This window comes from Channa argus, chromosome 1 (assembly GCF_033026475.1).
Source record: "Channa argus isolate prfri chromosome 1, Channa argus male v1.0, whole genome shotgun sequence".
NCBI lineage: Eukaryota > Metazoa > Chordata > Actinopteri > Anabantiformes > Channidae > Channa > Channa argus.
The window spans coordinates 31,106,305-31,121,144 of NC_090197.1; the positions used below are offsets into that span (position 1 = coordinate 31,106,305).

Here is a 14,840-nt window from a genome sequence, read left to right on the forward strand (position 1 = left end):
CAAAACAAATATATATTCAACTCATAATTAGCCACTCACTCACTTTAAAAATCAGACAGTTCACATTGTGGATCAGTTGTTTGTGTCTTTCTCGGCTGAGAAATGAACTCACACACACACAAAACAACTGCATTTTCTGTCACTATACAGTTGTAATCTGTGCGCCATTCTTCTAAAATAAGTCAGAGGTGGTGGAGAAACCAGGTCACTGCTGCTGCTTGCATACATGAATTTTCCGGAAACCAGTTTCTTGCATGTAAACACTGTTTCCCGATTATCCAAGAAAACTGATTTCTCTTTGAAACCTGGTTAAGTGCATGTAAGAACAGTCACTGCCTCTAGTATAAATATGTTTTTGTAACTTTACAACTTTCTACTGATAGTTTCACAGTTTCATACACTGATATAACATTGAGTGGGCATACCTCATATTTTGTTACCTACTTTCAGCGACATCATTTGTTGTTAGGCTTTGTTCTCCATCAGACCCGGAGTTAAGTTTAATTATTAATGTTTAGCTTTCAAATTTTACTCTTTCACAATATTTTACATTTTAAGATTAAACATCGTGATTAAACATCCGCAAGTACTACATTTTTATCATTGGCTTTTCCCCTACATCTAAACGAGGTCTAATTTTTTTCTTTTTTGCAGGTTGCCCTGAGTTCACAGAGCCCCATCAGCCACCGGGATACACCCAGGTACCTGCTGAGACTGTGCTCCCACCGGGGCCCCCGTCCTGGGCCAGCGAGAGCCAGAAGTCTCTCCCTCCGGCTTCGGGTCAGACGCCGACTTCAGGCGCAGGGGACATGGGGAACATGGCCAGTCCATTCACCGTGCAGCAGAATCTGCCACCGGGCAGTGCCACTCCGAGCCTAAGCAGCTGCTCCACGGTGAGGGAGAGCGAGAGATAGTGATTGTTAAACTGACAGGACTAATTAGTTAGCGAGCGAGCGACTGGTTGTTCTGTGTTCAGCCTAGTGTGATTAAAGGTCACTAACAGTGGGCAGTGTGTGTGAGAATAATGGGGGTGGATATTTGGAAGGAACAGGCTCTTAATGGTGAATGGTGCCTTTGTCAAATCAATTCTAACTCTTTTTCTGTACGTTTCCACTGTATTATTTCTTTTCCCCCTCTGGGCCTGTCATCTTGTTCCTTCTGCTTCTCTTCCTTTTATCTATCTTGCCCCCATCACATTATTCTCATCTCCCCCCTGCAGCCCAGCAGCCCAGGTGATTACTACAGCTCAGTGGAGAGTGACTTGAAGGTGGAGCTCACTGAAAAGCTGTTTGCTCTGGACACAGAGGCCAACAACAGTCCTGCAAACACTGAGGTGTGTGTCTTCATTCTTATCCCATCAATGTACTTATCACACTTATTTTAACAAGAGTTTTCTCATATTGAATGAGTTGGAATCCATTGTAGCATTTAGGTCACATGCTTATAAAAATAATTTTATTGGATATCATCATTTCCTTTTCTTACATATATGTGCACGTAATATCGTTTAAGGATTTAAATCAACTGGATTAAATTGTACATGAGTAGCTTTCACTATATAAGAACTGCATTTCTAGCTGCTACATGAATGCACTATTCAGTTTATATATTTATTTTTGCAGAGGGACCTGAGCGACTTGGATCTGGAGACTTTGGCTCCTTACATCCCCATGGACGGAGAGGACTTTCAGCTGAATCCCATCGTCCCAGAGTCAGAGCCCCTAGAGGGAGGACCAGCAAGACCACTGGGCAGGAACAGCAACAACAGTAGCAGTAGCAGCAGTAACAGCAGCAGTAGTAGCAACACCCGGGCCCAGACACACCCACTCACCTTGCAGAGCTTTAGCAACATTGCCAGCCTCTTCCAGCCCCTGACATCTCCTCCTCAGCCCCAAAGCCACTACCAGCCTCAGCAAGCTGCATCCTGGACGACGGGGGAGAAAAGAGGTTCCAACCAAAGCGGCATAGACCGGCATGCAGAGTCTTACATGATGGGGCGCATGCAGAATCCTCCATACCAGGCTCCAGCCAGCATTCCCCTGTCCTCCATGGGAGGCAGGCAAAACCTGCAGTGGCCTCCAGACCCTTTGTTAACCTATCAGCCACAACCCCAAGGCATTAAGGCCTACTTGATTGACACTTTGTCAGGAGACGAGCGTCCGTCCTGCCAACAGAACATGACACATGTCATACAGAAACAGAGGTGAAAGAAAAACTTAAATTTTTATTTTAACCAAGAAATTACTAAAGTAAAAACTCTTTTGCACTGATGACAGGCGTTGACAAGCATAATTAATATCTAATTACTTAATTTCATTAACATTTAATGTTATTAATATTTATCCTTTTGTTGGACAAGGTGGTCTTGTAGCAATCAACACAACACATACACTGGCTACCTTGCTTGTCCTGAACACAATCTTGAATTACAAAATCAAATCCATGCAATCTTAAACGGAAGATCAAATTAATAATAAGTATTGAAAAAAAATGTTTTGGATTAACTGAAGGCAAAAAGAACATGGATTTATATGTTGCTAATTTTACTTATCATGTTTATGGTCATAGGTTTAGTGCTACTACATATAAACAGTTGTTATTGAATCTTAATGTGTGTGTGTGGTTTTGTGCAGGTCTATTGACTTCGTACAACCCTACAGAGACATGAGTCCAGCCCGACTGGCCATGACCCACGGTATCAAGCGCCCTTTTGCCCAGATGGCTTTGGTGAGTTACTGGAACAGATAAGTATTTACTGTACATGCATTACCGGTCACACCACTGACACCAGAAAAAAGTTAAATCTAAATGATAGATGATTTACAAACAAGACTAATGGCGCCCAAATTTCTGACTTTTCTTTGCTCTACTTGAAAGTCGTTCTGTTCCCCCATCTTGGAGGCAAAGCTCTTATTTCTGCTCTTTAGCTTATTATAGAAAACAAATTGTAACTGTGTGCAAATTTAAAAACACAGATACACATGAGTTTTACATGTTTGGTGATACTGTATCGATTATTAAAAATACTGTATGAATTGTTTTTAATAACAGCTAACAGGAAAAATTTAATGGCAGACATAATTTTGTGTTGTGTTGAGTAGATGTTCAGATTTTCTGCTGATTGCATACAATTTTTTTTACTTCGATTGCATGCATACAGTAGTTTGTTCAATGTTTTCATACAATTAGGTATTAAATAAAAACAAAAATCACCATTGTAGTTACAATATTGCAATAAATTATATTGAATAATAACCACTGTATCACAACTCATATCATCTCACCAGATTCTTTCAAATACACAGTCCCAATATATATGAGTGAATACAAACCGATGCTGCTCGCATCTGAAACAGATGTTTCAGGTTCTCTAAAAACGCATGTTCTCATTTCTTATCTCCTGACAAAACAAGGAAAGATGCGAGAAACATGAGAGAAACATAAGAATTGAATTGTTTGGGGAACTCACTGTCTTTGTGGCTAAGCAGTAAGTGTGACTGTGTTTCAGGCTGAAAGTAAGCAGTCAGAAATGCTCTGGAAGAAGATGAGGGGTGACGGCTGTATTACTATAGATCGTTCCCTCAGTGCAGGATCACTGGCAGGTATGAACTCCTGGTTTGTATTAATGATAAACATGTCACATGTCTCTCATTTATGAGCAACACCCAACCACTGTACCTGTAACCTGCTGCTTTTATCCTACAGACTCTGGCATGAGCAGGATGACGCCAGGAAGCATGTCTTCATGTCTCAGCTCTCTGCAGCTACACAGGAAGACTCAGCATCCAGGGCATGGGATCGGTGGTGCAAATGATAAAGCCTTTCCCCAGAAGAGCTGCAGTTATACAGAGTATAACATACTACCTTCCACCAAGACTGAGGGTGAGCTGAACTGTACTGTAACTGAACATCACCCTAAAAGCACCTGTAGCGATGGAACTTATTTCAGTCTTTACAATGTAAAAAGGTGCTCAAGTAATGTGAGACTGTAAGTGAGCGGTTAAAGAAAACAAAGCTAACAATTTACCAATGCAGATTACTCCAACTTCTTTGATTATACTTTTTTTTTTAGAAATAAATTTTAACACAAGCCTTCAACAGATTTGCAAACTGGTGAGGTTCCAATAAGATGATAATTTTTTTACTGAAAGGAAGGTGACTCTTTGAAAATACTGTAAGACAATGGCGTATGTTAAGAGATGCTTAAGAAAAATAAGTAAAAATTTAGGGATGTCCCGATACTACTTTTTACAAGTACAGATACTTACATTTGCTGATATGGAGTACTGATACAAGTGCTAAACTGCTTTGCTTCTAGTTTGAGTTGCTGCACAGTAGAATCCCAATCAATCCAATGCAGTTAAGAAAATCCCACAAAAACAGAAATTGTGTGTTGTTCTGCGAAAACGAATATGGCGGTTTAATAAACAGAGCAACTTTCACGGAAGGCAACAAAAGAAAGAAACGATGAACAAAGCACAGATTTAGGGTGAGATCCTGGATGGAGAAGTGTGGACAACATGAACTGTACAGTCTACTAATGAAGGTAAAATAATTTTGTCAAACAAACGACTTCAGGTAACATTTTAGTTACTGTATACAACCAATATAGTCAGCCACAAATATTAAACGTTTTTACAATATTTTTGTATAACTGACTATAGACTCTAAAACAGCAGAGTTTCTATTCAGCTTTACTTTTGTCCTAATCAGTCATCTTAAAACAGCTCTACCTGCAGAGTTTAACATGGTACATGTTACAGTACAGAGGCAGGATCGGGACATCCTTAATTATTTATCCAACCTGAACTCGCTAATGAATGTACAGTTCCTTTATGAAAATGTACTAAAGTTATTTAAAAAAACAGAGAAGTTATATTTTGGCAAGTAAAATGACCTACGACCTTATACAATCAGTTTGTAATGAGCGCCTTTCTGTTTCTGTCCAGGTATAGCTAGTCGTTTGCTGGGCCCTTCGTTTGAGTCCTCCTGTCTGCCGGAGCTGACCCGTTATGACTGCGAGGTCAACGTCCCGCTGCAGGGCAACCTGCACCTGCTCCAGGGCTGTGACCTGCTGAGAGCCCTTGACCAGGCTACATAGAGCCTCAGATTCAAACCCATCAACAGACCCGGACTCAAGCCTTTCTTTACCTTCATACCTCTGGGTCTTCTGAAAGCCCAGAGAATAAGCTACCTGTAGGGAATGGTATTACTAACCACATTCTGCCTTATTTAGCTTTTTAGGCTCAACCCAGCACTCTGTTCCCTGTCCTTTCTGGTAGTTCTATAACTAGACTATCTATACATGTGGAGAAATCAGGGTCAATGTATTTACACTTATTTTATTCCCAACTCTTGTCCCGAATCATAAGCAGGTTGACTAACAGCTTAAAAAAAGTGTCCCTGCCCTGAGCCAGCTAGATGACCCATGCATACAAAATATACAGATCAACAGGGGACAGTTTACTGAGTATAAGATGACGCAACACTGTCTGACCTGTATCAGTTAAAAAGTCCATATTGGGATATCATCGCATTTTCCTTCGGATACACAGGGTGACATTGAGTCTTTGGTCTACATAAGTATTAGATGTGTGGGATTAAAACGCACACTCTGCCATACGCTATTCCTCTGCCCCCTGACTACCAGCTGTTTCCTGCCATAAAATGGAAATCTGCAACCAAGCTACATAATAGAAATAGGACTCAAACCTCCAGATTATCCAGACCCCGTCTCCTTTGCAGAACAACATCCTGATATGAACTCTGTCCTAGCTCCTCTCTAACCCAACTTGTTCAGCTCAGAGGAGAAGATTATACATTTCCTTAGTGTATTTGACCAGCCATTAGACCCAGCCCACTTACATAGATCAAGTCAAAGCATTAGGCAAAAGTTGAGCATCGTGAGCTGCGACCTATTTAAAATTAACTAGAACCAGTGACCTCCTCTCCCCTCGCCCCCTTGATTCTGCTTACCGTTTCCCAAAGATGAATTTTTAAATCACTGTGGTGCAATATTTGGACTAAAGCACTTTAAAATGAAGCTAAATGTACGGACTGCCCTAAATTAGAAAAATCACGTGAGGTTTCATTTTCCTTTAGCATGGCATAAGGCCCAACTTTCATTTTGATCACAATTGCTCCAAAATTTGAGCAGTCACTAAGCCAGAAGATATAAAACTACTAATTCACATGAAACACAAAAATAAATTGTCTGCACGAATAGTAACCTACTTTTGTCTACCTAGATCCAAAATGCTACCTTATAAAGTCCAGAAAAAACACAACTTGTACTTGGATATTATTACTTCTTTCTTTCATAAAGTATTTCACTCTCAAAAGCTAAGAGTTGAAATCGGGGTATAATTAGGATCATACCCATTTCTCCTCAAGCTGTAACCACACATTCAGACACACAAACAGCTGACCTGCCTCTTGTTGTCTGAACACATCACATTTCAGTCTATGTAAAAAAAATAATAATAAAAAATCTTCACGAATTATCATTCGTGAAGAATCTGATGTTCACAACAATAAATGGTTCACATGAGCATTACGTCAGTTAGGGTCAATTTTAAACACGTGCATTATATTGCAATTTGAGTTATTATGATTATACTGTTGAATTTATTCATAGCTTTTATCAGATATTTCCTTGTTATTTAATCCAGATCAACGGGACACTTTACCACATAACACTGTTTTGTTTCTTTTTTAATGTCTTTAATCTACCTACCGGATTCTCTTGTGTGTCACGGACACTAACAATCATATACTGCAATACATGTACTTTACTGTAAAAATTAATATTATGTTTTTTTTTTCTTTCCCTTTCTTCCTAAAGTGTCTTATCTACCTTGTTTCATTTAGTTGACCTGTCATCAAAAGTAGTTTGTGACTTTTCCATTATCGTGCAATTATTTCATTAAGCTACATTTGATGTAGTCAGCAACAAAGCTAGCCTTATTCACAAAACTAACAGCTTGTACAGAGGAATCTGAACTAAAACATACAGTATAAAATCTATGAACTCTGACCAAGTGTTTTAGTTCCCACATGTACGCATGATAGGAAAGCAAGGGGGTTTGCACAGTCCATCTAAGGGTTGGGGTTTAGGATGTCAAAGGGGGACCGGTCCTGCATATAGGTTTTCTTTTTGCCCAAAAGTATAGTGTTAAGTTCCTCAGCTACAGATGAAGTCTTTGCTTATCAAGTCAGATTCTACAGTTTCAAATTTTGTTTTTGGCCTTATTTGTTGCTTTTTATCTGGTAGAGTTGGAAAACAAGAGCAGACTTTTGCCCTTGCCAGGAATGAACCGTGAAATATAAAAAAAAAAAAATTATATATATATATATATATATATATATATATATATATATATATATATATATATATATATATATATATATATATATATATATATATATATATATATATATATATATATATATATATATATATATATATATATATATATGAAATCTCAGACACACACACACACAATATTAAAATACATTAACATAGTATTTATTAACTATAAATACTGTAATCTGAATCAGTCATGCAGTGCAGATCAGTCTGCACTGCATCGTCCGAATTATTTAATGTAACTGAATAAGCAACTTTCAATAACTAAACTCAACTATCTGCTATGTTTTTAAAATTTCCGAAACTAGGAAAACATGTCTGTTATCTTCTAGAAGACATGATGGCTCGGTTATATTTAAACACCAATCCAACATCCAAAGACAGACATTGTACTTGGCACACATGCAAGCACCACATTCTACTGTACACGTAAAAGTGTAGCAGCTAGACATATATCTAAGCTTTATTATACAAAAATCAAGCCATAAAAGGCTAAGAAACCATATTTTCCTTTTACTATTTTAATGTAACTTAAAGCGCAGTCTTTAATTTTCACCTATAACACAAATTAACAGAAACCTATGTCTGCCTGGAATATTAGAAATTTTTTCTCGACTAACATAACAAAGTGGTAAGCTAAGATGCATAGTATGGGAAATTTGTAGTCAATATTTAAAAATTTAAACAGGCTAGTCAGAAATACACTAAGGAGGGATTTAAAGGCCACTGTAAGCATCCAGAGGGGCAACTGGGCCAGAGTGCCAGCTAAGGGTATGTGGGTTCATCTGAGCCGAAGTAGGGGTTACTCATGCAGCTCCAGTAACCTCAGTTGCCCCTTTTTTGTACTTAGAAGGCAAAAGATGTGTGCATGGTGCTGCAAGAACCAGTCAGTGTAGAGAGACACTGTAGCAGTAACGGCATAATCGGAAAGATATTCAGATCACACGTACATAGAGGAAGCAGCAGCCTGCAGCGGGAATTGGAAGTGGTGTGTATGTACTCCTCTTCATGATTAGGACGAGGCCAGTTTTTCCTTGTAATTCATAACACAGAGTGCCTGCCCATATCAGAAAGCTTTCATATAGAAATATTTTAGTTTTTCTCATGTATGATGAGCTGAGAATAGGGTCAAACTACAAACTGTATTACTCATGCTGTCATGGACACTATGCCTTGTTTCTCCGTGCCCTCCTAGTATTTTTCTTAACCTCTCTTTATTTTTGGAGTTAAATGTCTTTGTTTGGTGACCACTTTTAAGTATGAATTATAGAGCTTTGTACACATAAACGTTACATATTTTAAAAAAACAAAACTAATGTTGAAGATAGTGTTTGTGTCCTGGTACTTTGTCCTACCCCGTAGATGCAGATGGATCAGATCCCTCTAAGTGCCGCTTCCTCTTGTGCTGTTTCTGTGTTGTGGCATTTTGTTGTTGGTTTTTTTTTTGTTGTTGTTTTTCCTCCAGAGTTTTATCCTGAAATATCTATTGAATCTTTTGGCTGGCCAGTACTGTTTTTGTTCTTGCTTTAAGAAGAAGAAGAAGAAAAAAAAAAAAAAGACAAAATGACAGGAAAAATTAAGTTCAGATTAAAGACCTAAATATCAGTTTTTATTTCACTTTTCAGATATGTAGCATTTTGAATATTGTAAAGAAGGTGGAAGTTGCCACATAATCACAGTTTTCCAGTTGCATATATAAAGTGGTGCTTCGTACACCGTATGTGTCATTTTTAGAACTTTTATTACATCTCTTGGATCCACTAACACTGTATTTTGATGTTCTCTGCTTTATGTTGTGCTAAAACAAAAGTTTATTTTAATCCATATACTGTAATGTGCCTTATTATGACTTTCTGGTTGTCTCAACACACACAGACACACACTGAGTTCACCCTTCAAGTATACAGTTTGTTCCCTGCAAAATGTAAATGACATGCTTTAACTTTAGGGGCTATTACTGAACAAAATCCTAACTTGACATTGCATCTTATCTGAAAGTTAAAAACACAAAGAAAAACATAATATTTCTGTTTAGTTTGCAGCTTTAATTTAAATTCACATATTTGACTTAACCTTTACCTCCTTATATAATAATAATTGTTGTCAGTTAAAATCCAGCAAGAAGAGCCAGATTTTATTGTGAAATTAAAGACGCTTTGCATTTGTTGGGTCTGCTCCTTGCTTTGGCCATGATGACTTCACAATAAAAGATTCAGATCAACAGTTGCAGAAAATTCTAAATTGATGAAACAGCGTCATAGTTACGATGATTTTCATAATTAGCCATAAGCCTTTGTAGTCAATAGCTCCTCTGTAGGTGCCCTTTGATAAAGTCAAATAGATTCGTATCCTGGTGATGGGAAGTCAAATTTCGTCCAAGGCTAGATTGGAAATGGATTTCTCAGCTCATCAAACAACTACAATGGGTTTGTTGATGAAGCTGCTTGTGGGGGTTTTTAGGGTTAGTTGAAGTCGCAAGTACATAGTAAAAGTTCTCCTGTGGGTGGAGGTCAAAGGTCAGAGGGGGCATTAGTGTTTGACTCAAATGCTCTGAGTCCATTGTGCTGCCCTGGAAACCACACTGACCTGATGGGATCGTCCTTGCTTTATCATGTTGATAGTACTGTTCAAATCAAAGCTATTTGATTTCTGTGAGTAAAAATCTCACATCCATGATTAAAAAAAACAAAAACATTTAAAATTTTACACACGGGGCATTAGTGTAGCTGAACTACATTTTAAAAGGGAAAAGTACCTAAGGACTGCAGTTTGATTAAAATATTATCATAATTGGCAAGAATAAATCAAAACCTACTAAGCTAAAAGCTACTGGCTTAATATTTTTGAGATAATCAAGCCAAAAAAGCTGCCTGATGTTTAAAACAACTGGACAGAGATATAAAAAGAAGTGATGTTGACCTGAGCAATACATCCTGCTCACCCTGACGCATATCTCTCCATTCCATTGAACTCTCTTCTATTTGTTCTCTCACTCCTCTTATCTTGTTTTGCTAGCAATTACTTTAGACAAGAGGAATTTTTAATCCTTGTTTAAATTGGAAGTTCTTTCTATTTCAGGAAAAACCCTGCAAATTGATCTCAACCAACTAGGGTTACATAGTATTTATAGACTGTGTTCTTGTTACACAAACCAAAGTTGGTTATCAGCACCATCAAGGTTTTTGTTTACAATTTATAAATTATCAGTTTCATTGCAGATTTATGAGCTACTTAGAAATATTCCTATAGGGCCCCTGTACTAAGTCACTTTTTGTAGACCAAAGAGGTTTAAGGATTACATTTAAATGAACAGAGAACAGCGTTTCAGATGGACTTTAGAGATGAGGTTTAACCTTAATTTTGTAAACGTATGTGGAAAGAGTTGGATCAAGGGAAGTCGAATATAAAACTAAAATGTAAACTGAGACGAAGTCCTGCCCCCCTTTGAAGTTGGCTTCTCCACTAGCTGTGGCAAGAAAATTTAAATAAAATCATTAGCAAGCAAGAGCTACACCTCAGTTTGAATCTTAGCACATATTTGCCCAGATGCATGTGTGGACGTTGTTGAAATAGATGCTAACCCCAAAGTGGGCAAGACTTCAGCTCTATTTTAAGGCTTGATGGCTGATCACCATTCCTCCTCCTCAACAAACTGTGCTACTTGAAGGGTTTCCCCTACAACAAAGGTGACAAAAGGTTTCACTCATTTATTGCACATCCCTTTTAAAGACAATATTTGCATTTTGTCTTGTGTAACAGGGTTTTTTTTGTACTTATGGGATCCATATTCAGCTATTTGTATTCTGTTTTGTCAGTGTCATTCAGTACAGTTATATTAGCTGATTATGCATTTTTTATTATGCTAAAAATTCATATTGATCTTATTATGATATATTGTTATCATTGTTATTACTGCTATATGGGGAATTCTACCCAATAGGACGTTTTTGTTTCTCCACTGATTATTATTAAAGCATACTGATCTTAACCTCCCTCATCTGCTCTTGTGGTTTATTGTTTGTCATCACATGTCTCATGTCTGATTGACAAATCTTTAGCAGTAAATTAAACAGAGGTAATAAATCACCAAAAGGCTACGATTTGATTTTATGAAAAGCAGTATTTTGGTCAGTTTTCTTCACAAATTGGTCTTGAATTTTGGGAACGTCTACACACTTATGAATTTTAATTAACTTTTGGTGATTTTATCCAATGGGTTAGGGTTAGGGGTTAAATGGATCAAAAAACAATAAATCAACAACAATTTATTTTAAACATATTTAAGCACAGTAAATAAAACTGGTATTTTAAACTTTACTTTTATCAAAACACTGCCATGACTGATCAACTGATCAATTTTTGCAACCACTTTCTTTTCATGAGCTCTGCATCTTGGATCCAAACACTTGAAACTTTGACTCAACAGTCTAAATGTTAGGCCATCTTGGCCCACTAGAACCTCTTCTGAACCTCTTTCTGTTTGTCTATGGGCAAACAACTTTACAACTGTCTAAGTATTACAATTTTGTACCACTTAACATATTTGTCCTTCACTAAAGAAGAAATGTATTCTTTACTCAACTTACTTTATAGATACTAGTAAGTGGGATCAATTGTTGTTTGATTTAAAGTGGCTACAGTGCAGCCACACATTACACATGCATTTCTGCATATTTTGCAACTATGAGTTCCTCTGCATAAAAAGCAGGGTAATAACGACAAGTCATTTTTGTACTTGTTGCTTAAATATTCATCACCTGAATCCAAGTGCAGTTGAAACAAAGGCATGAAAAATATTACCCATCTGTTTTATGCAACTACTTGTTGAAATTTTGGAAATTCTCATTTCTGTGTTGAGTAAATTGTAGGCAAGATTGAACTTATGACTCATTATTAAAGTTTTAAAAAGCTGTTTGTGATAACATTTATAATTCCATCCATTTATTATCTACATCACCTAACTTGTTAACAGCTGCGGGATGCTGGAGTCCATCCCGAGTTTAAAAGGCATACAGGGACAGTCAACCATCTTTTTTAGACTCACGTTACAAATAATCTAACAGTATGTCTTTGGGTCTTCTAGCTGTAAGGCAGAAGCGCTAATCTAGTCAGCCACTGTGCCGGAAAAACAGCAACATCAAAACATCAATTTCCCTTCACGCCACCTATGTAAGTAATTACAAAGCTTTCTGACTCGAGCCTGGCCTGCTTCCCTGTTCTATGGAAAACATTTTTCAAAGCTTTAACGCTCCCTTTGTTATTGTTCCTGATGTTCATGCTTTGGAGTGTGATGCACATCCTCTATTTGACTTGGACAGACAAATCGCCACAAATAAGCCAAAAACTGGCACAGAAAGAAATAGACTTGGTGTCTCCTACCTCATGCCTCTCACTTGGGCACTGGTGGTTTTGATGTTTTCAGGACAACACTTGCACACACCTGCAGAAACAAAACAATATTCAAATGTCCAATTCACTAAGTTTAGAAAAGTGCACTGATTTAGTGATTGAATCTCAGGTGATCATGATGCTCTCCAACACCTACTGCCTCCATACAGAGGATGCACATACACACGTTTAAATCGGCAAAAATTATTATTATTTGTCACACTGACAGACTGATGTGGACGTAGGAGGACTCATTAAACTGCTCATCAGTCTTAACTACTACAAAAGTGCTTCAGTACCACTAAAACAACAGACTTCCACCATTTATATATGGTGTATACTTTATCCTATAAAGTTTTATTTGGATAGTTACTAAATTAGAATTAATTTAATTATAAGGAATAAAAATTAATATAATCCGCTTCATCATTTCATCAGTCGAAACGGATCCCAACACTATAGATAATGGAACACTTGGGAAAATCACTGGCAGGGGGGCGTAGTAATGATGGATCCTGCTGTCGGTCAATGTTCCAAATTACAAAAATACATTTGGCATTTTAGTGTGTGTGTGTTCGTCTTCCTTCCTCTGCAGGATGACAGGAACCCAAACTTTATGGGCACAAAACAAACATGCCTGTGGGATGTTCAGAGAGAAATGCAGGTAAACAGCATGGACACACACGCACACATTGCATCCACAAGGCCTTTGTTCTAGCAGTTTCAGAGCCTTTTGTTTTCTTTTTGGTGGGGAATCAGGAAAACGAGGACGAGGTAAAAATGGGAGAAACAGGCATCTCAGGCCGAGCAGCTTTCCTTTGCTTTAGGTTTCCAAGGCAAGTGTGTATCTGTTGTTCGCAGCAGAACAATTCAACCTGCATCAGACCTCCAGCCTCAGCAGCAACAAATATTCCACAAGATCACAAGATGGGGTCAAATGAAGGACCTAGCGATGGTTGAAAAATAGATTATCTTAATTTATTTGTATTTATTTTGATGTCCATGACACATCTAGGGTGCAGACCTTACTAGGCGAGTGATGTAGACGTTGTGTTATGAGATCATTTATATTCAGTGCAATTTTCCAAAACAATACAACAAATAAATCATCTGAAGCATATGCGTATTTAAGCATTTTTTTAGTAGTTAAAAGGATAAAATCTGAGTTAGAGAAATCTTTGTTCAATCGTGGTCTGAAAAACAAGTGATATAAAACCCATTATAAATTCAAGCCCCTGAAGTAAATAAAAATATACAAAACTAAAAAATAAATTTGTGCTTTATGTTCTGCAAAGAAAAATGTTTTTCCTCAAAAAATTTAAAAGAATCAAACAAATGCACATGGAATATCACCAATTTAAAAAAGGGAATGGAGTCATCTGGGATGCATTTTAAATTTATGTTTACATAATTTCTTTGCAAATGTGAATGCTTCTCCCTTTATTAATATCAAAACAACAGTACAACTGTAGAGTTCTGTTTGATCCTCCAAAATTTGATCAAGTAAGGAATATTTACTTGAAAAAACAAAGGTTCAGCTGGTCTTGTTGAAATTATTGGTTTACTAGTTAAATAAATATCCAACTATATTTTAGAACTTCTCACTCTTATCTTTGGTAGATCCATGGAAATTATAGTTGTTCCTAAACACCTTCAAAAGGTTCAAAATTATTAGACTATTTAAATCTGGTGATCCTAGTCATTTCAAAAATTTTTGTCCTATATGAATTTTATCTTGTTTCTTAAAAATTGTGGAAAAATTAGTTCATACAAGAACCCTGCATTTAATGAAATAAATAAGTATTTTATCCAATAAGGATTTGAAAAGGATATTCTTTGGACATGGCTCAGTTTTTACAACCTATTGACAAAATATAGGGAACAAGAATTGACAATAAAATTGTCCTTGGTATTGTCTTTTTAGATTTGTCTTTAAAAAAACAAAACAAAAAAACAAACAGCTGTAGTAGAATGGTTTGCCACCGCAAAGGACCTTACGTCTGTATTTTCTGCGCACTTTACCCTGTTTAGAGACACCTTTTGTTTTATAAATACTTTACATTACTAGCTAGGAGAAATATAT

General features: G+C 37.1%; 1 protein-coding gene across 2 annotated transcripts in view; it reads left to right on the plus strand.

Moving 5' to 3' along the window:
* epas1b (endothelial PAS domain protein 1b) overlaps positions 1-11,361 on the plus strand; it is a 49,531-nt gene extending 38,170 nt beyond the window's left edge. For both annotated transcript variants that reach the window (XM_067512457.1, XM_067512466.1), the window contains 7 exons: positions 655-893; positions 1,220-1,333; positions 1,623-2,203; positions 2,634-2,727; positions 3,509-3,602; positions 3,706-3,882; positions 4,950-11,361. In XM_067512457.1, coding sequence (XP_067368558.1) covers positions 655-893; positions 1,220-1,333; positions 1,623-2,203; positions 2,634-2,727; positions 3,509-3,602; positions 3,706-3,882; positions 4,950-5,101 — 1,451 coding nt within the window. In that variant the 3' untranslated portion in view covers positions 5,102-11,361. The remainder of the gene's footprint in view (positions 1-654; positions 894-1,219; positions 1,334-1,622; positions 2,204-2,633; positions 2,728-3,508; positions 3,603-3,705; positions 3,883-4,949) is intronic.
* Positions 11,362-14,840: the final 3,479 nt, after the last annotated feature.